At 40.9% G+C, this 20,108-nt stretch overlaps 2 protein-coding genes across 4 annotated transcripts in view; one reads left to right on the forward strand and one right to left on the reverse strand.

Moving 5' to 3' along the window:
- The window catches only part of RecQ4 (RecQ4 helicase), a 36,413-nt gene extending 29,649 nt beyond the window's left edge, over positions 1-6,764 (reverse strand). Inside the window, exons 1-8 of the mRNA XM_037427364.2 lie at positions 6,550-6,764; positions 6,422-6,455; positions 6,123-6,178; positions 5,908-6,045; positions 4,728-5,836; positions 4,410-4,633; positions 4,179-4,316; positions 3,917-4,045 (exon numbers count right to left, since the gene is read on the reverse strand). Of these exons, the coding sequence (XP_037283261.2) occupies positions 3,917-4,045; positions 4,179-4,316; positions 4,410-4,633; positions 4,728-5,836; positions 5,908-6,045; positions 6,123-6,178; positions 6,422-6,455; positions 6,550-6,642 (1,921 nt within the window). The 5' untranslated portion in view covers positions 6,643-6,764. The remainder of the gene's footprint in view (positions 1-3,916; positions 4,046-4,178; positions 4,317-4,409; positions 4,634-4,727; positions 5,837-5,907; positions 6,046-6,122; positions 6,179-6,421; positions 6,456-6,549) is intronic.
- A 201-nt stretch (positions 6,765-6,965) lies between these two features.
- grsm (probable aminopeptidase NPEPL1 granny smith protein) overlaps positions 6,966-20,108 on the forward strand; it is a 60,815-nt gene continuing 47,672 nt past the window's right edge. Inside the window, exons 1-3 of one of the 3 annotated variants that reach the window (XM_037427367.2) lie at positions 6,966-7,122; positions 9,346-9,496; positions 16,948-17,130. In XM_037427367.2, coding sequence (XP_037283264.2) covers positions 9,347-9,496; positions 16,948-17,130 — 333 coding nt within the window. In that variant the 5' untranslated portion in view covers positions 6,966-7,122; position 9,346. Of the gene's footprint in view, positions 7,571-9,345; positions 9,497-16,947; positions 17,131-20,108 lie in introns of all 3 variants that reach the window. The other 2 variants (XM_037427368.2, XM_037427366.2) reach the window with 2 other exon arrangements.

Here is a 20,108-nt window from a genome sequence, read left to right on the forward strand (position 1 = left end):
AGAAAACATGTTTAGAAAGTTGCTTTTTCGGTGCTGACGCATTAAATGTGGCTTTCGGATTACTCAAAGCGTATCAGTATTCCTCATGGAGAAATTTGCTACAAATGAGCCGTTTCAGAGTCTTGAGCGAAATTAGCCAATTACAGGTGTTGGCATTAGTTCTGTCATCTGACTTTATTCACCTAATTCACTGCTTGTGGATCATGGATGACATACTGATCTATGCACTACTCCACACTGTCCGTATTGAACAAACTGTCACAACTGATGACAGCAACATCGATTGCACTTCAGTGATATTCTGCCACAAATCAGCATGCAAGTCGTCATTACATCTGATCTTCACTAGTGTAATCTCTCCTGGCCCAGAAAAGAACCCAGCTTGGTTGAAAGAGTTCTATACATTGCACAGTAACCGCCACCAAAACCCATTATTTCCCCAGCTGTAAATGCCATTTATAGGGACATATTAGCACCCGAGCGATTACAGTAGACTCTCAGTAAATGGAAATCTGTTAAACAGAACTACTGCTTAAACGGAACTATTGCCTTTGCAATGCTTGGTTTCGGGCTTGTATTCTGCACCCATGTTCACCTCTCAGTAAACAGAACTCCTGTTAAATGGAACATATTTTCCCGGTCTCTTCAGGTTCCGTTTACTGAGAGTCTACTGTATATTAGTAATTTTGCAGAGTTGAGCACAGTTGCAGGTATACAGGGAAAGTGGAACTTTCATGGGACACTGAGAGGTACTTACACTGTCTATCTTAAGAAACTAAGAGCAGTGACTTCTTTTAAATGCAAGAAGTGCTCCAAATACCACACAAAAATTGTGACTGTCATAATATCTTGATAATAACAGAGCATTCATCATAACTGTTATTGTTATATTTAAGTTCGGCTATACTCATGACACACAAAATTAATAGAAGCAATGTAGAATGCAGCAAGCACAATTGGAGAAAAATCTTACTTTGAACAGAGTCATTGATGTTAAGAAATTTTTAAAAGGCTAGTGATAGCAAAGTATTTATTTCCTACTTTTATGCTTTAGTGAGTATGCCTGTGTCTTAAAACCACAAAATAAAATTGTAAATGCTTTCATGTAATGTATAATTAATGCTAGCATTATTATTATGATCAGCTCTAGTGTAATTTCAATGTGTGCACTCAAACTCATAAGAAACTAGCATTACATTTTAGTAGTCACAACTGACCGAGTATACAATCACATGTGCTTATAATCCAGATAATTCAGCAAAGCTGAGGAGTGTGTTTGTTGAAAAGCGAATAGGAATGCTGAGCAGTCTTTTAGTTGAATGGGCACTGTAACATCATATACCGATGCCCCATTGCAAGAGCAGGGTTCATGCGGGTCCTTGAAACCCTTGATCTTTCAAGATCAAGTAATTGAAAGTGCTGAAATTTTTCAAATAATTGAAAATCCTTAAATTTCTTTTTTTATTTTTAATAAACATTGTCGCACATTTCACAGCACATTGTTTGTAATGCCTTAAATGTAGCAGGTGGCATATGTAATGTACCCATCACAAAAGAAACCAACACTATGCATTTTGGAAACATTGAAAAGGCAGAAGCAGGAAGATAAGACACAGAAAATGATATGTCGCATTGAGAAGAAGGTCAAAATGTTAACAAATGAGAAACCCGAAGCTGCTCTTAAAGAATTAACAACTACAGCAGATTCATATGCAGAAAAGGCAAAGGCAACTAACGACTTGATATGGATCATCAAGTCAAAACACCCTTAGAAAGACTGCCAAGACAAAGCAGCAAGAGACAGTGGACATTCATATAAAAGTTAAGGAAAAGTGATTCCTGGAATATTGAAATTGAGGAATACTGAGTGATTATTCATGCAGCTACAAGGAACTGTGATCAAAAGTTCTTTAGAAAGAAAATATAATTGCAGCCATGTGTTTGATGTCTGCTCCAGCAACGTTACCCTTTTTCGATGAATTCTAATTATTTCAAGCCTCCATCTCCTGAAATTTGTTAACTGGGTTTCTGAGAGACAATGCAGTCCTTGAAAGTTTACAGACATGGCCTTGAAAGCCCTTGAAAACCGTTGAATTTTTAAAATGTAAGCGAGCATGAACCCTGTGTGAGAGTGTGTCAGATGCGAGCAGTAGAACCAAGGAGCTATGAGTGAGTAGCACAGCAAGAAAGGAAGAAGCCTCGACACTAACTAATTATGGTCCACACAAGAATTTCTATTTCTGATTTCAAAAATACTTGTGAAACGACCAAAACCTCAGACTGAGCCAGAGAAGCTACTAAGTCCATGATATAGGTGATAATGTCACGAGGTTCTGCAGACTCATGAGTAAACTTCCACAAAATAATACTACAATAAATTATGTTGTAGGCACTACTCACTAATAATACTCAACCAGATGTATGTTTGCACACAAAAGATTTAACAATACCAATATATAGAGTTTGAAATTTTATAGTCAGTGGTCCTTGAAGCAAGATAAAAAAGTGACAGAATGAGAAATCTAGTCTCACAGAGGAACTCCTTATTGGGTGTGTTAGTGCATGTCTATGTTAGAAAAAGTTGCAAATATAAATAGACGAGCACAGCAAAAACAATGTAAATGTTTGATGCCAGTCAATATCACACACATCATAGCAGGTGTACTGCGAGTGCATTAACAGGGATAAAACACAGAAGCATGTAAATATGGTTTAAAAAGCAAAGTACTATGGAATTATGAACAAAGTCAATAGGAGTTGAGAGTTATCACAAGTAACAACGAAGCCACTGCTCACCGAGGATGATGCCAGGACTTCTAGCAAGGCTGTTATTGTATCTGCTCTAATCAAATGTTAAAAGGTCCGGAAATGAAGATGCAATACTATACTCTGTTTCAACATTGTGATTCAGCACTACCAAAACTACGGGGTGTAAGAAAGTCGCACGCTTGCACACGACACATAGCCACAAATATAATAAGTGCCTTAAAATTCACTGGGTTGACTAAAATTGGCGTTAGTTTGATGTGTGTTACACCACATTGATACGTTATACGTTTATTCTTCGCATTTACTCTATACGCATTAAATAATTTGTATCGGGTACCGCCGGCAACACTGTTTACAGATTAACGCAGCCGAACCCATATAAAAGCGACCACCTGCTTCATTCCGAACTTGCTGTTCCTAGATGCCCACTGCGCTGACAGCAGCAAATAAATGATGAAATAAGCCCTCGATTTGTTCCATCTTACTCTGAGGATAAAGTATAAGGTACGTTTTCTCGTTATTACTGAAATATGTTGCTTGCTTAGCCACCCCTGCTAAGCCTAACTCGCTGAGGCAGTGCTTGGGCTGCGTCGCCAGACAAAGAACGAATGCTGCATCTCCAGCGGACATGTGACCTGGCACAGCATTTTGTGCGCATCAGATCTTTCTCCGGTGGAAACAAAGAGGAGAGAAAAGAAGCGTTGCAGCGGGAGATGCAAAGAAATGCGTCAACGAAGAAGCAGTCATAAGAGAGCCACGAATAGTGTCGGAGAGAAATAGCCACAAAGTGAAGTTATGCGCTGGCATGAGCGCCTACCGATCTTCAGTAGAGCAAGAAATTCACGCTTCAAGTTCTTGGTGTGATTGCTTGCTTCACAGTTTTACTGTATGTTTCAGTTAATAAACCAGCCAAATTATCTGCAATGAGAGTGTATAGACAATTCGGCGAGCAGACGCCATGAAGATGGCGAACAGACGACATGGCGCGGATGAATACATGTGGAGGGGCTAATCGTCTTCCCTATTGGCTGAGGGGCCCTGTAGCCCCCACAGTGCTGAAGAGAACTTCTGAAACAGAGTATAGTGCTGCCCATGCACCAAAACAGAAATGCCTTTTTCAAAGAGAGGCACAAATGCAAGTGTTCACCTGGAAGTTTTCCATCAAGGTCAGCTTTTAGAAGCGGCTGGACATTTATCCTTTCATTGCCTTTCATGTCCGCAGCATGGTCACGAATTTCACTTTCATTCATAATAGTTCCTACCTCGTCTTGTTGTTCTGTGGAGAAGACATTTTGTTATAGAGACTGTAAAGCTGTGGACGTTTAGATGAAAGTTGACCCAGGGCTCCCCTACACAGGAATTTACAGAAGAGTGAGAGATCATAAAATTCATGCAAAAGAAATACATACGAGAACTATCTTTTGAAGAAAAAACCTTTGTCGAGGTTTCCGAGATGTTGCTGCTCTTGATACCACGTGCCATCTGAGCAGCTTCCTCCAATGTAGGCAAATGGGCAACTTCTGGCTCTTCAGGGATTTTAAGCTTACCTATAATTAACAAATAAAGGGACAAATAGTTATGGTTAAGGTAGCACACCTTAGCTTCGGATGATTTTGAAAAAATATACACAGGAAACATACTTGAGTTTGTAGAACAAGAACGTGCCCAATGACCAAGTTCTCCACATTTAAAGCATTTTGATGTGGCACTTTTGCAGGACGTTCTCTCAGAAAAGGTGTGTTTCTTTTTCCACTCTTTATATTTCAACTGCCGAACATTCACTTTGTGATGACCACGAGAAAATTTCTTTCTCTTGAGGTTGATTCGTATAAAGTTTTCATTAAAGCTTTTGCTGCATTTCTGCCTGAAAAGAATACTTTTGTTATATGAAAGCATGCATCATCGGTCATCACACCTACCAGTCGCAAACTTTTCAACAAGAATATATGTATAATTACCTTTTTGTGCTAATGTTACCACTTTTCCTTGATTTTATCACAGAACTCTCTAATTGCACATCGTCTGGATCTCCCGTTGATGGCTTCTTCAACTCTTCTTTCACTTCAGAGTGTTCATCACAACTAGAATCTTTCAACGTCTTCAGTCTTTTCACCATCTTTCGTTTTTTCACAGACAGCTCTTCTTCGTTTACTTCTAACTGCTCATCACAACCAGAACCTTTCAAAGTTTTTCGTCTTTTCACTGTCTCTTGTCTCATTCCAGGAAGTTGGTGAGTGCCTGCAGCGTTCGCTTTTATTTGCCGTTTTCTCTTGGGCTTTTTAGAGCTTTGTTGTGGTACCACTTTGGCCTCAGATCTGTTGCATGCGTTTTCGAGAGGCTCCTTTTTCAACTCACGTGCAGCCTGTGACGACAGGCATTTGCTGCTTTTTTCAATCTTATTTAATTGAATTTCTTCATTTGAGCAAGATACAGGGTACTGTGTTTTCAGCAAGTGACAAGTACTATGACTTTCATAATGTCCATCTCCTTCTAGTTTACTCAATTCTGAGCTAGCAGAATTGTCTTGCAGAGAAGTAACCTTTGAAAGTGATGTTGAAGAATGAGGCACCTGTGGCTGCTGTGCAATGGGAGTTTGAGGAGGTGTGGGTGTGAGAAAAACATCTCCTATCGTGTCTACAGATGAATAGCTGATTGAACAAGTCTTGCTGACTTTGGTTTTTACATATACTTTTTCACTCATTTTGCCACTGCATATGTTTGGCCTACATGTAAAAGGAAGTTGTGACGATGATGGTGGGGGAGTGAAGAACACTTCATCATCATCAGTGACACTATTTCTTGAAAGCCATGACTCATCAAGGCTATGTGCATAGTAAAGCATACGTGAAGTTGGCCGCATTTTGCATGGAGAAATGGATATCTTGTCTTCATTTGCAGCGGCAACCTCTTCATTTGGAATGCACTCCTTAGCTTCCACATGTTGGCAGTCAGTTTTAGAAAATACTGCAGAGTTTTTTGTGAGCTCATCCGATCTCGGAAACACAGGTTCGGCTTGCACACTTTTAGATCGACATCCATGGAAATTGCGTGTTAGTTTAGATGGGTCCTGAAATATGAAAAAAAAAGAAAGCGAGATACTCTGGTTTATGAAAGAAATTCTCATGTATGAAGACTTACTTCACAATTAAATGATGACAGCAGCTTTTCACGAATCTTGCTCGTGTAAACACTTGAGGAGCTTGGCCGTGCTTTGTTTCGCTTTTCTGTAGGCTTTTTGTTCAATGAAACATCCCATACCCCATCATCCGAGGTCACCTATAATTACATGCAAGGCGAATACACTTCTTAAGTAGGGCATTCTTAACTTGTGCACACTATGAACTATGGCTTACCGATGAGCTCAGTTTTGAGATACTTTTTTTGATCTTCCAGTACTGTGAATAGGCTTCTGAAATTTGGAGCGAAAATTCACATGAAGAGGACATAAGTGTTGCCTTAAGGAAGTACGTTGAGAATACAGTTGCCATATGCATTGTGAAATTGCAAACAGAGCTTTAAGGACATCGTTGCGTATGTAAAGAGAGAACGAACGCAATCATTCAGTCTACCCAGACTTCAAGCAGGCGTCACTTTATGAACAGTCATGCAAACGTTTACTCTTTGTCTCGTAATTAATAGAAAGAAGACGCACCCGATATACTTGCTGGCGCATCCTTTATGTCAGCCTGGAACAAGAAAAAGCGAACAAACGTTTATGCTTACTTCTAATGAAACTCGCAACTTATCGTTAATGGAACACGTAACTCAAAAAATACCAACAGCTGTAGGTTTTCTGGCCTTTTCAATGCTGAATGTCTTTTCCCATTCCTTGATCACAAGTTTAAGGCGTTGCAGATCTTGATTCAAGTCCATTTCCTCAAGGATACGACATCAATAGATGTGACAGCTTAATTTTGGCATAATAAGCGATGCAGTAGCCTTTCCTCTATTGCTGCAGTTTCGCGGCAAAAAAAGGAACCTTAAGTCTAAACTTGGCTTGACTTGACCTTGCACCGACAGCGTTATTTCAATTTTCTATTTTTGTTGATGCCACAGAATAGAGTCACCAGACTGCCCTATTACAGACCACCTTTATTGTTACCTCTGTGTTTTTATTTTAAGTTTGATTTATGGTTTCAAGTTAATAAATCGCAAAATTTTCGCAGAGTGTAAGTGCTTTCGTTTCTGAGGTCCTAGTGGCAGTGTTTGATGCTTGTTGCTTTTTCTCATTTTTTTTCCATCCTTTTTGATCAGCCTTAGTGGCGCTTGGTGTGGTGTACTGGTGTCCCGGGCGTATATTTTGGGGAATGCGAAGTTAGCGCTGTCGTGTAGTGTACTGTTCATCTGAGAGAAGTGAGTGAACTATGCGAGTGAAGGTGTTTGCATGCAGTAATTGAACACACTGAATGGGCGTGTCTTGTTGTCGTCGTCTTCTATGTATGACATCCTGCATTTTCGTGAGATTGTGGTGTTTGTGGGCCTCGGCTTTTCCTAAACGCGAGTGAAAAGATGAATTTATGCATTATACTCTCAGAATTGAAAATGTGTAGTAGTGCTAATTTTATTTTGTTACAAAAAAAGAAGAAGATTCGAGCGCGTGGTGCCTGGAATGTACTGCAGCCAGCTCGTGCATATCTCGAGAGCAGAGATCTCGAGCTGTCGAACGCGAAAGACGTGGCACCTTCATTTTCTGGACGTTCTCGAAGCTCTCTTAGCTCATGCGACCCTGCTTGAAGAAGAGATTAATGGAGTACCGGGCGAAAAGAGCGGCGGGGAATGGATGCGACCTCCGGGACCTTACGTAATATAAAACTTTGTCTTTATTCGCATGGAGTGTTGTCGGAATATCGCCATTTAAGTTCACCCGTCAATAGCCGCGAGCTAGTTTCGCTGAACAATTCATCACTGCCACTTCAGTAGCCTGGCAAAAACTGCTGACGGCCCTATCGCTTGCATTAACGCTTTAGTACTTTTTACGCGCCATCAGCCATTCCCGCCGGCGTACTACGTAGTTCATCTCATTTTGCAGCATTGCAAACAGCTTATGCCCTCGTGTACCACGAGTTGCTGAGATATTTAAGACAGAACTTTGTTTCGACAAGTGGACGACTTGTTCAAATGGTGACTCCAGCGACACTCCTTGTTTGATTTCTCGACATAATTTTCAGAGTTATTTCAGTGTTCGAGTGGTCAGAATGGCCCAAAAGCGTTGAATTATCGTTTCAGGTGTACAGTGTGTGCTGGTATATTGTTGATGAGGACCGAAATTTTCTTTCTTACAGCTCTAACCATGCGCGATACGAACAGAGATCATTTCAAATGCTCTTGACGCAAACTCACATTTGCCACTAGTGCTTAGAGAAATTGGAGGCAACAATTAGTTTGAAAGGTGTGGATATAACCAAGCTGCTAGCTTCCATGTCATAAGCGAAGCTGATTTTCAGCCTAATATGTTTGTTCATAGTGGCTCGTTTGGACTTATACTTAAACAAGATTTCTGAAGCAATTACTGCTGCCTTCACATTACTGTGGACTGAACTGTGCTAGCCTGCTCATATTTATGCTTGCAGTAGGCTCCACACTGTCCAATAACAGAGGGGGGCTACATAGCTCTTGGTCAAGGTCACAGGACTATCACAGGCAGCTAGAGGCACAAAGAAAATAAGATTCATGCATGCGTCCCCCCTATTGCTAGGCCAGTCTGCCCACTCATTCAGTGGAAGACGTATGCATCGCGTTGTCGTCTTCCTCGGGCCTTACTCAATGTTGCATTTTTTTAATCACTAGGCTGTGTGTTTCGTTCCCGCAGTGTTATGAAAACTCCACTGCACAGTGCCTATATGACATGTGTAAACCTGACAGAATTCTGACATATCATTCTGAAGTGAGAGCAACTTGAGCTAGAGCATACCTGTAATTGAAATATTGATTTCAGACCTTTGAATTATTTTGTGCAATTTTGGCAGTTAGTGTATATACTGACTGCCGAAATTGCTTTTAATGGAGTGTGGTTCCTCAGAGAAAAAAAGCTGCAAGCGTTGTGACTCCAGAGCCACTCTGGAGCATATGTTATGGGAATGTAGAGGGATTAGTACTCGTAAAAAGTATGCGGCCTTTGCTGACAGCCTTCGCGCGCGCTGAGAAGCCACAATGCTCAGCTCAGTCCTCGAAGACCAAATGTGGGCCATCCAGCAGGCTGAGGAAGCTGCCAGGATTCAAGGACTCCTGGCCGTAACCTAGGCGGGGCCAATCGCCCACCCCATCTACTCGCTGGACTCTGAATAAAGTTCTTTCGTCCTCCTCCTCGGTAAACTGCAGTGTATGTACAGTTTACCCACTGGACAAGAGATTGCTCAAGTGAATAATGCACTGGAAAGTGTTAGCTTCAAGTACTTGCAATAGCATTGATGCACTGCACAAGCATAGAAGAATAATATGGAGGGCATCTTCGCACTAGCAGTATTAAGTCTGAGGGAGCAGCGGAGCTGGCCAGCGCCAGTTAGCTAAAAAAAGTGGTCACCTCTTTGTAGTGCATTTTCCTTATTGCTCAATTCTCTCTCTGTCCTGCATTTTCAGTATGTGCAAGACCGTTTTGAAGTTCAGTGGACACCTCACTCCAAGCGACCCGCTTCATCACCCGGTTCTCATTATTGGACAACCTAGAAACCTTGCCAAAATCACGTTTGACCATGTCAAGTGCAAGCTTGAGCCCCGCGTTGGAGAGGAGGTATGCTTTTGTATCTGTCTCCTCTAAAAGTTATCCACATTATTCATGCCATTATTCAAAACCAGCTGTGGTGAAATTTCTCTTAAACTAAAATTGTTATAAATGAATAATAGGGTTACCACCCATTGAAAACCAGCTCTTTGTGGGATGAAGGTGGCACTTATGCTGATAGTTAAATTTATGCTCAAGAAAAAAAAAATAAATAAAAAAACACCATGTTTAATTTTTGACAAGCAATGTCATGTATGGTATTCAGAAGTCAACATAATGTACAGGCGAGCTCAATATATACATGCAACATGGGAGTGCATGGCCTCACGGGTTTAAAGGTTAGGCATGGCTTCAACTTGATTTTATTTAAATAACTAAATATGTTATTTGGGATTGTACCCAAGTGAGAAAACTTGTTTAGTAGTGGAAATAAGGGGTAGCAGAAGCCATACGCTATCTTTGAGCTCGTGAGGCCATGCGCTCTCGTGTTGCAAGTCATATTGGGCGCCACTGTAAGTGTACAAATAAAAAAGGAGGGGGGGGGGCTACCAATTATTTTGTTCGTGTAAAAAATACATGCTGTCATTTAATATCTAAAGAGCCAGCTCTCGTTCTTAGGCCGAGATCTTCAGTCTTTTGAAAGAGATGTTTATATTTTCACAGCTTCGAAGGGGAATTTCATCATTTAAACTCATGAGGCAAGTAGGTAACCTGATGTTAACTTTTTGCAATAATTAGATGATTGGTGTAATTTTAGCGACCAATCACGTAGAATTTTGAAGGGTCACATGATGAAAATTGGTTGAAAACAGCTTGAGAGTTTTGGTGACTGATAAATAATACTCAGTATCTTCAAGTTTGCTGAATTTGCTGTTATAAAATGCAAAAAAACTGCCAGGCCTCCGTGGAACACGCAGCACAGTCACAGCGAAAGCTGGAAGAGCGGCCTTTCAGAGCCTTTTCTTAGTGCTCTTTGGGTAACTGAAGCACACTTGCTAGGTACCCATTACGCCATAAATAATAATACTTGTGTAGCAGGCCAGCACTCGCTATGCTATTCTTCGTCATTCTTTGGAGAAGTGTGGTATCCGTTATACACTTGCAAAGAATTTTGTGCAAATTTTGTGCAGTGGCTGATGACGATAAAGAATCATGCCTAAAGTGGGTATGTGCCACAGTTAATAGGGGATCAAGAACAAGCTTTAGTACTGTGTTGGAGCATTGGAGCGACCCAATCGTGCACCACATTCGTCTCGATCATAAGTGACCGCGAAAGTACGCACGCATCTAATGCACACTCTCAAACAAATGCTGCTTGCCGCAACCGCTGTGCGGAATACCGCGGTTGGGATCAACCCATTCATCAATAACGAAATATGCTTCAAGGATAGGCAGCTTGCACAGCTGAAGAATTTAGGCAATAAAGCTGTAAAATAGCATGGTGCCTTACGGCGCTCCTGTATTTGTTTATGGCTATGGTAGTGCGGAGCTTCGATGCTTAGTTTTCAATATTGGCCACTAGCGAAGCTTTGGCACGTTCGTTTGCGGTGCTTTGCATTCGGTCTTGTACCAACGGTTGTCTGAGTAACCTGATTTCTCCTGTATAATCCACCCCTGCATTTAAACTGCACCTCCTACTGCAAGCTGCATTAGGAAAAAAAAAGTATCCGTGATTTATTGCAAGGTGGGCTTCATTGCTTTATTTGTGCACTAAGATTCTTGTATAACTCGCACCCCGAGTTTAGCTCCAAACTTTGTATATATTTTGTACATGTTATTCGTGAAAAAATAAGTTCACTCAGTGTGCGACCAGGTACCTCTGAGTTAGAGTTCAATGCAGGCGTTTGGTGCGACCAGAGGATAAGTCATAATCATCAGATCTTACCGAATTTCATGATAAGGTTTATTCGTTGTCATGAAATTTTGCTACAACAAAATTTCATGACGATTTTTTTTTGCGTGTCTTGTAAATTGTGTTGCAGCGGCATTTCACTGTATTCGTACTTTCCTAAGACAAATACAGCCAATGTCCGATTGGCAGTGCAATTCAGATTTTTATTGAGCTTCACTCCATCAAGGTCTCGTATTATGGCAAAGCTTCTGTCCAGGCTCTGCTATGGTTGCAAATATATTGACTCAAGAAAGCGCTGGTTCCAACATGGGGATGATAGATGTGGCAGTAGGGGCGGCTCAAATAATTTTGTTCGGGATTCGAAACTTTCCGCCGGAAGTCTGAATAATTGGTTGCCAAAAATCTTTACGATTCAAAATTTCTGATGCTCTTATATACTGATGCCTACGAGGCAAATTTGGAACTCTGGACTCAAAGCGAGCACATCCTTGTCCACCACGTCAGTTGGGCTTCCGTAGAAGTTGAAAGAGGAGAGCCTGAGAAATTATTGTCCTTGCTTTTCTCGTGTAAAGTGTTGTCCGCAATGCTTTGGTGGCACCAAATCATGTACAGAGGGGTCCACTTTGCTCGGCGCCACCGTCGGCCGGCTGCGGCAACTAGTTCTGCGCAGGAGCAGTGAGCACTGTGGGTGGCGCTCTTTTGTCTTTGCTACAGTTGCGGCCACGCTTCAGCTCATCGCGAAGCCAGCCGTCCCCACGCTCTGAAATTTGTCCACTGGCTGCATGGCCACGCTTGTATGGAAAGCTGTGGCGAAACCGAAAGGAAGTTAGGTTATTTAAACTACTACCTCATTGATATTTTTGGTGGCGAATCATTTTCTTAACGAACGACTTTTTCTAACATATCTATATAATTTTTTTCTGTGGAGCCCATACTTCACGTGTAGCAATGCAGATTAGAGTTGCTGAGGTGGGTAAGGTGTATAAATAATTTTAAGCGCCCTTAACTGTCGCCACCAGAAGGCTTTCTCGAAGAAGGCAATCCTTTATTTAACAAGAAGACGATCGAAAAATGGCAACACAGCTAATGTGTCCGGAGACATTTATCTGATTGTAGATCATTCTCATCATTTTCCTTCTAGCTCGAAAGAAAGCGACTATTTTTAAGATTTTGCGATTTCGGCAGCACTTTGCGGTGATCCGGAGCGCGGTTGCAACTATAGCAGATGACAAATGAGCGCCACTCGCAGCACTCACTGCTCCTGTGGAAACTAGTTTCCGGAGCGGGCCGGCAGTGCCGTCACGGGGACAACATGCCCCGCCGCGGTGATCTAGTGGCTAAGGTACTCGGCTGCTGACCTGCAGGCCGCGGGATCGAATCCTGGCTGCGGCGGCTGCATTTCCGATGGAGGCGGAAATGTTGTAGGCCCGTGTGCTCAGATTTGAGTGCACGGTAAAGATCCCCAGGTGGTTGAAATTTTCGGAGCCCTCTACTACGGCGTCTCTCATAATCATATGGTGGTTTTGGGACGTTAAACCCCACATATCTATCTATCTATGGGGACGACATGCGCTTCGGTGTTGTTTTTAACAGTGGACCACTCTGTACATAAATACAATGTGGCCTTTGCATTGTCTCATTTTTGATTAGACTACTGTGAACACCATCCTATCAGTGCTTCATCAACCTAGCCAAAAGAAACATTTTTATGTTGCTATCTCATAAGAATATGCTTAGGAATTCTCTCCCACTTCATTTTCTGCAATTTCAGTTCAAAGTTTTCAAAAAATATTATAGAAATATTCAATTAGATTCACACTTACACATCAATATTTTGAATTTGCTTTGCGTATAAACCTTCTATATGCACACAGCTCTACTTTTTAGAGAGTACACATGTATGTGCACATACAAAGGAGTAGTGGCTAGGAGATGACTCGGCATGCCATACACATTACGTAGGGTTCAGCTGGTCTCTGCAGAATTGTGACTTCGCTCTGTCTCATCTGTAAAACTGCTGGAGCAATCTTGGTGAAACCACAGGGTTGTTAGATACGTAAATGTAACCTCTAAACAGCGCCAAAGTAGATAACACATGCACCTGGTGGCTATAGGGGCTATCGCGTAAGTCCCAGCACTTCTGCAAGATTTCTCAGCTTCAGTGAACAAACACAGTGACCTCTGACACTGTCTCCATCTTGTAGGTCAAGCCAAAAAGCCTTGTATTCTAGGTCACGCGTCACTTGTTGCGAGTGGTGATACATACTCTGTTCACTTTTTGTATCAGAACAGCTATTTTCATGAGCTTTATATAACTTTTCCAGTTGTAATCATTGGGACAATAGCACTGAGGTCATGTGGACAAGAGATAAAAAAAATGGTTTGCAGTCTTTTTTTCTACAACACCTCTACACTATGGTCCCAACAGCTGCTTGTAGCTAACCAGCCTTAAAAGTTCTATTTGTGGCTTCCATGTGTATTCAAAACATTAACATTTTTTGTGAAGAATGCTTTACATCCCCACAATTTAAACTAGGCTCTTCTTCGAGGCTCTTGTGTGCTTTAGTGGATCAGTGGCTACGGTGCTCTGCTACCGACCCGAAGGTAGTGTTTGATCCCGGCTGGGGCGGTAGCATTTTAGTGGAGGCGAAATGGTTGAGGCCTGTGTGCTGTGCGATGTCAGTGCATGTTTAAGAACTCCAGATGGTCGAAATTCCTCCACTACAGTATATCTCCACTACAGTATATCTCATAATTATATCATGGTTTTAGGATGTAAAACACCAGATGTTGTTGTTGTTATTATTATTATTATTATTATTATTATTATTATTATTATTATTATTATTATTATTATTATTATTATTATTATTCTAGATTCTTGTTCACCTGCAACTTGTACAATTACAATTTGTATTATCTAATATCAGCAGTAATGTAGCTCTTTGTATGTCATCAGTGATGCAGCATTTATGAGCTGCCTGAGACTTGACATAGAGAGCTACAGACCAATCAGTCTTCTTTCACTATTGTACAAAATATTCACAAAAATAACTTTGAATAGGATGAGAGCCACACTCAATCAGACGATAGAACAAGTTGGTTTCAGGAAAAGGTACTTTATCATGGATAACATTTATGCATTTAATAAAATTGAGAAAATGCAAAAACCCTTTTATATATCAATCATACTTACAAAATGACATTTAAGTAGGTAGAGATACCAGTGCCTCTAGAGGCATGCATTGACAAAGAGCACTCAAACATAGGTAATTAATAATTATAGGTTGATGTATACAGAGATTCCACAACTTCGGTGCTCCCTTTTAAGAAAATCAGAAATATCCTCATTGGGAAAGGGGTTTGTCCAGGAGACAGTCTCTACATTGTTGTTCACTGCTTGTCTAGAAGTGTATTTAAATTATTAGACTTGGAAGAAATAGAATAAGCAATAACGGAGAATATCTTCAAAGTTTACGGTTTGCCGGCAGTATTGTACTCTTCAGCCGTAATAGTGGCATACAGTCGAACACCTTTATAAGAGAAACTGATTTAAGAGACAGATGGCTATATAAGAGACACCAGTGTGCCTGCAGTACAATAAAAGTTGATAAGAAAATACATACGAGGTACCCTGTTTATAAGAGACATCTCATATAAAAGACAAGAACGGCTGTCCAGAGCATGCCTCTTATAAATGAGTTTAACTGTATTTCAAAAGTTCATTTAGAATTAAACCAAGAATGCATCAAAGTAGGGCTAAAGATGGATATTGAGAAGACATGATGCTAGGTGGTCCAAAGCGAGAGTTTGTGATAGACAGCCACACTTTAGATCAATAAGAGTATGTCTCTGTTGGCCAAACATTAACAGGAGAGTCTACTTATATAAAGGAAGTCCGGAAAAGAATAAGGATAAGTTGGTGCGCCTATAGTAGACATTGTTAGCTTATGACCAGTAACTTACCACTGTCATGCAAACACATTCTAACATATGGTACAGAAACCCAAAGAATAACAAAGAAACTTGAAAAACAAAAGCTAACAGTCATTGTTCATGAGATGAAATAAAAATAATATGCATAACTTTAAAGATAGAAAGTCAACGGAGTGCACCTCATTGGAACAGTGGCTATGGTGCTGCTTGGCTGCTGACAGGAGGGTCACGGGTTCAATCCCTGCAGTGGCGGTCGCATTTCGATGGAGGCGAAATAGAAGAGGCTCATGTACTGTGTGGTTTTGGAGCTCTCCACTACGGCGTCTTTCATAACAATCTCGCGGTTGTGGGACCTAAAAACTCGGATATTAAAAAAAAAAAAAAAGAAAGGAAGTCAACAGAGGGGATCAGAAAACAAATGGGTAGCTGATATCCTGGGAGATATTAAGAGGAAAAGAAATTCGCCTGGGTAGGTAACATAGCGAGAACACATAACGGATAATCTGTTAGTGTCAAAATCGATACCATGAGATAGGAAGCATAGCTAAGGATGTCGTAGGGTTATTTGGAGCAACTAAAGTTTGAAAGCATAAAATAGTTTGCTGACATAGTCCAGGGTGGGCACGAGGTCATTGGGAGAGGCCTTCGTACCACTGCATACACAGTACAGGGTGGTGATGATGTTTTATAGCCACATGTTTTGTCATAGAATTTGCAATGTGACACACTGTCATTGCTTTGGTTGGCATTGAAATTGTTATACTCTTTCTTGTCACCATTACCTCACAGCTGCAGTTGTGTTGGATACTTGATAGGCAATTACTTTAATATAAGTATATGATCACTCTATGTGTGTGTGTTTCACCTATATGCCCCATCAACCCACTGCCACATGTCCTGCAAAAGATGGTGTTCTTATTGACATGGTGTGTGGCAGTTTTATTGCATACCCTAGCTTAATGCATCCAGTCTTGTATAGTCTGCAGCACTGCCAAAAAGGTGTCTTTGAGCATGCCTTTACATTCAAGAACATGAGTTTGTATTTCTACGTGGGACACAATAGTATACCTTTGCATTAGCCTGATGCACATGCATGAACGGGTGTTGTCTGATAAATATGCAATGCATGATATTAGACAGCTGGTTCTGCTCATTTATAGGGCAGCATTCAGCATCGGAAGATTGAATACTGACTTTATTAACCAATGCCTAAAATGGAGTCATGAGCTACTGGATTATTAGTTTCAACGAATATTACAGATAAATTCTATCGAATGGGACATCATAGAGTTCATTTTGACACAACTTAGTGTTCAGTTTTTCTTGGACTTGCCCTGCTGGCATCTAACATTTTTGCTGCAAGCAGTAATATTTAATAGTGTAGGACAGACTAAGCATTGTTCTATGCATGAAGTTAATGAATCTGCTTAGCTTATGGGGTGTAGAAGGTATCATTCAAATTTATCTGTGACATGCTGCTACTAGGAAACAGTTTCACATTCAAAACTGCCGCTAGCTGGGCTTGCCCAGAAGTATACCAGGGTAAAACTATAGCAGCTGTGTTTTAACCACTGTATTCTGTTATCTTTTGTCTTTCATTTTTTATGTTAGGCCAAGAGGCATGTAAAGTACTTATCTAAAAATAATACTTGTTTGTTTCCACTTGTTCCAGATGTTTCAAGCGGCCGTAGGCTCCCTACGCCCATCACCCACGGACAACTGCTTTTTATACTTGAATCTAGCCATAGTGGCGGCATTGCCAACTAAATGCTCACGTCACAATACACCATCGCATGCTCACTCACTCACCAAACTTGTGAAGAACCTTACAGCTGGAGTGGATGAGTATATTGTGGTAAGTTTTGACAGAAATCACTTTGTCACAGCAGCATGCTATTATGCACATGCCTCAGTATGTGATAATGGAGCAGTCAAGTCTACTCATGCAGCACCCATTAAAATTACAATGCATTGTAAAAAAAATAACGATCAGTAAGTGAACTTAGTGTTATAATGGCACTAAGGTTGCTGCTTTGTGGTGACACTCAGAGCTCTACTCAAATGCCATTCTCATCATCCACCGCAATGGCTGGCTGATCCCATTCATAATGTGGGTGAACCGTTACTCTGGCAGCTGTTGGCATGAAAGGACAGGGGCCTTGGAAAAGAAGTTGCCACAAAATTGGCCTAGCAGTATATTTTTTAATATGTACAAAAAAAAATTATAATAAGACATCGTGTATGTGAAACTAGTACTTGGCATTGTATGAAACCAGCCGCCCTGCTGCGGTGGTCTAGTGGCTAAGGTACTCGGCTGCTGACCAGCAGGTTGTGGCATAGAATCCTGGCTGCGGTGGCTGCATTTTGAATGGAGGCAAAAATGCTGTAGGCCCGTGTGCTCAGATTTGGGTGCATGTTAAAGACCAACCCCAAGTGGTCGAAATTTCCGGAGCCCTCCACTACAGCGTCTCTCATAATCATATGGTGGTTTTGGGATGTTAAACCCCAGGTATCAATCATTGTATGAAACCAGCAGATTATGAAGCTAAGAAAGGTACTGTGGGGATTCTTTACAGCTTTCACATGAAGTGTTGTAAGTATGAAATAAAGAAAAATGAAGGTGAAAAGCAGTTATCACTGGTGGGCGTTGACATTGTTCCTCCATAGCGAGGGTCACAACTTGCGAAACATGGTTCTTTAAATAGCATGCAAGGATTTATTGGACAGCTACCTGTTCCTAAAGAACAGGCACTGTGTCATTATTTAACAGGCAGAATGTTCAGTCTTTGCCACCATGGCCATGAGTGGTCCTGGCTAACACTCTTGCGTTACGTGTGCACAGATGCTTAATAAAGTAGACGAGGGTTTAGTGAGGGAGGTGATAGGCGGCACTGTAGCACAACCGCGTGCATAGTGTGGAAGCTGCCGTTTTGGCTTCCACTGGGGTCAAACTGTCTTTGCACTTTTGTTTCTCTTACTGTCCTAATTATAATTACTATGCTGCAGTTGAAAAGTTCAAATAGTGTCCCCTATACTTTTCTCAGTTGCATTTTTTGTTGGTGTCACATTGTTGTTAAAAACTGTCGACCGACTCCCCTTCTTGATTTCTTGAGTGTGGCATGCAGTCGGTTTTCGAGAACTATGAGAGCATGCAGCACAGAACAAGGATCTTTTGTAGGTTAGGCAAATCAACACTCATTGGCATGGTGCTCTTCGGTCTTTTTTGTTCTTGTGCCAAAACACACCATCACCACCTGGTATGATATGGTGGCTGGGTGTTTCAGAGTTATGTAGTTAGAGAGGTGCTACTCGTAAAAAAGTTTCTTAAATCTTTAGCCTAGGGCAATAAAATTTTTATTGTTTTTATAGGTTTTTACACTGATTTCAAATATGTATAACCAGTTTTATGGTAAGTTGCATAGTTTTCATTTGGAGCCATGATAATTGGTAAAATATATTAGCTTTTCTGGGCACACTTTTTCTGCCACTCCACTTTCATTTATGAGCCATTATATGCCACGTTAACTGTAGACTGCAAGTAACAAACAAGGAAGTGTGTTAAGGCATTTTAATGAACAAGGAAATTTTAAGAATGCTCACATCACAATTTTTCTTGTTCGTGAGAGAACGTTCTAATGCAATTGCAGTGTGAGAATTCTTAAAATTTTCAGCTCCATATGAATTGCTTACCTTGAGGGGAAACGCTCCTCGAAAAAACTTGTTTTAATTTCTAGTCATAGACACATGAAAATATTGTTAATATAGTTTTTCATGAAGATTTCAAATATGCAATCATTTTTTGTGTAGCTGCTATAGTTATTGAGTTACGTCGTGCACAATAGCAAAAAGTTACATGTTTTGCGGGTACTCTTTTATGTACTTAACTTTCAGTAAAAGCATTGTCTCTGATCTTATTTGACTCTTGGTAGATTGTAAAGTGCAAATATCTGTCTAGATATGTCATAGAAATATATAAAGAAATAGTATTGAATGACTAATTATTTTCAATCTTTCTTGAAACAATAACCTAATATTTTCACAACTAACTCTAGTAGGCATTGCAATTTTCAGTAGATATTTGCATTCTGCATGTGTTGAAGAATATGCGTGCCAAGTTTCGTTATTATACAATAAGTATAAGTGTTCAAAAGGCTGCCCAGAAAATGTCAAATTGTCAAAAAAAAAAAAATGAAGATGAGAAAAACAAGTTTGAAAGTTTGGAAAGTTGGCATTTATTAGGAAACAATTTTTTGCGTCAAATTGGGGCACAATGAAAAGCATCTTGCACTGAATGCTCGGAAGACCGAGAATCGCACAGAATTTTGAAAGTTGGTCATGGCCTGCGCCTATAACGCGTGCTGCCAGAACTGCCTTCAACGTTTACAGCAAAGCTACCACGCGAGCTCCCGCTGTCGAAACGAGCGCTCGTCCCTTGGTTCCTGGCTGAAGTAGTACGTCTCGACGCATGCGTGAATGAAAGTGTTGATTCAGGGCAATGGGTATTTTCACAGCTCAGTTCGAGGAATGCCGAAAGCCCTGTGCACTTTCCAGCTACCTCAGACGCTAAGTTCCCATTCGGGGCAAATTGGGCATTGCGCACCCGCCACAAGGGCAGTCAGCGAATCGATTTCGCAAAGCAACGTGTTGGTAGTATCAGCACCTACCAATCTACGTTCTCTTTCGAAGAATCCGCTCTTCATTTGGGATGTCGCTTTGGGAAGCGTACGACGCTGTTTTCCTCGATACTAGGGGCGAGTTCTGAACTTTCAATTATCTAGACTGCGCTTCTCAGGGCTTGCCGTGATGCAAAACTGCAGAGAAACACCGAACAAC

The sequence above is a fragment of the Rhipicephalus microplus genome, chromosome X, assembly GCF_043290135.1.
Source record: "Rhipicephalus microplus isolate Deutch F79 chromosome X, USDA_Rmic, whole genome shotgun sequence".
NCBI classification, from domain to species: domain Eukaryota; kingdom Metazoa; phylum Arthropoda; class Arachnida; order Ixodida; family Ixodidae; genus Rhipicephalus; species Rhipicephalus microplus.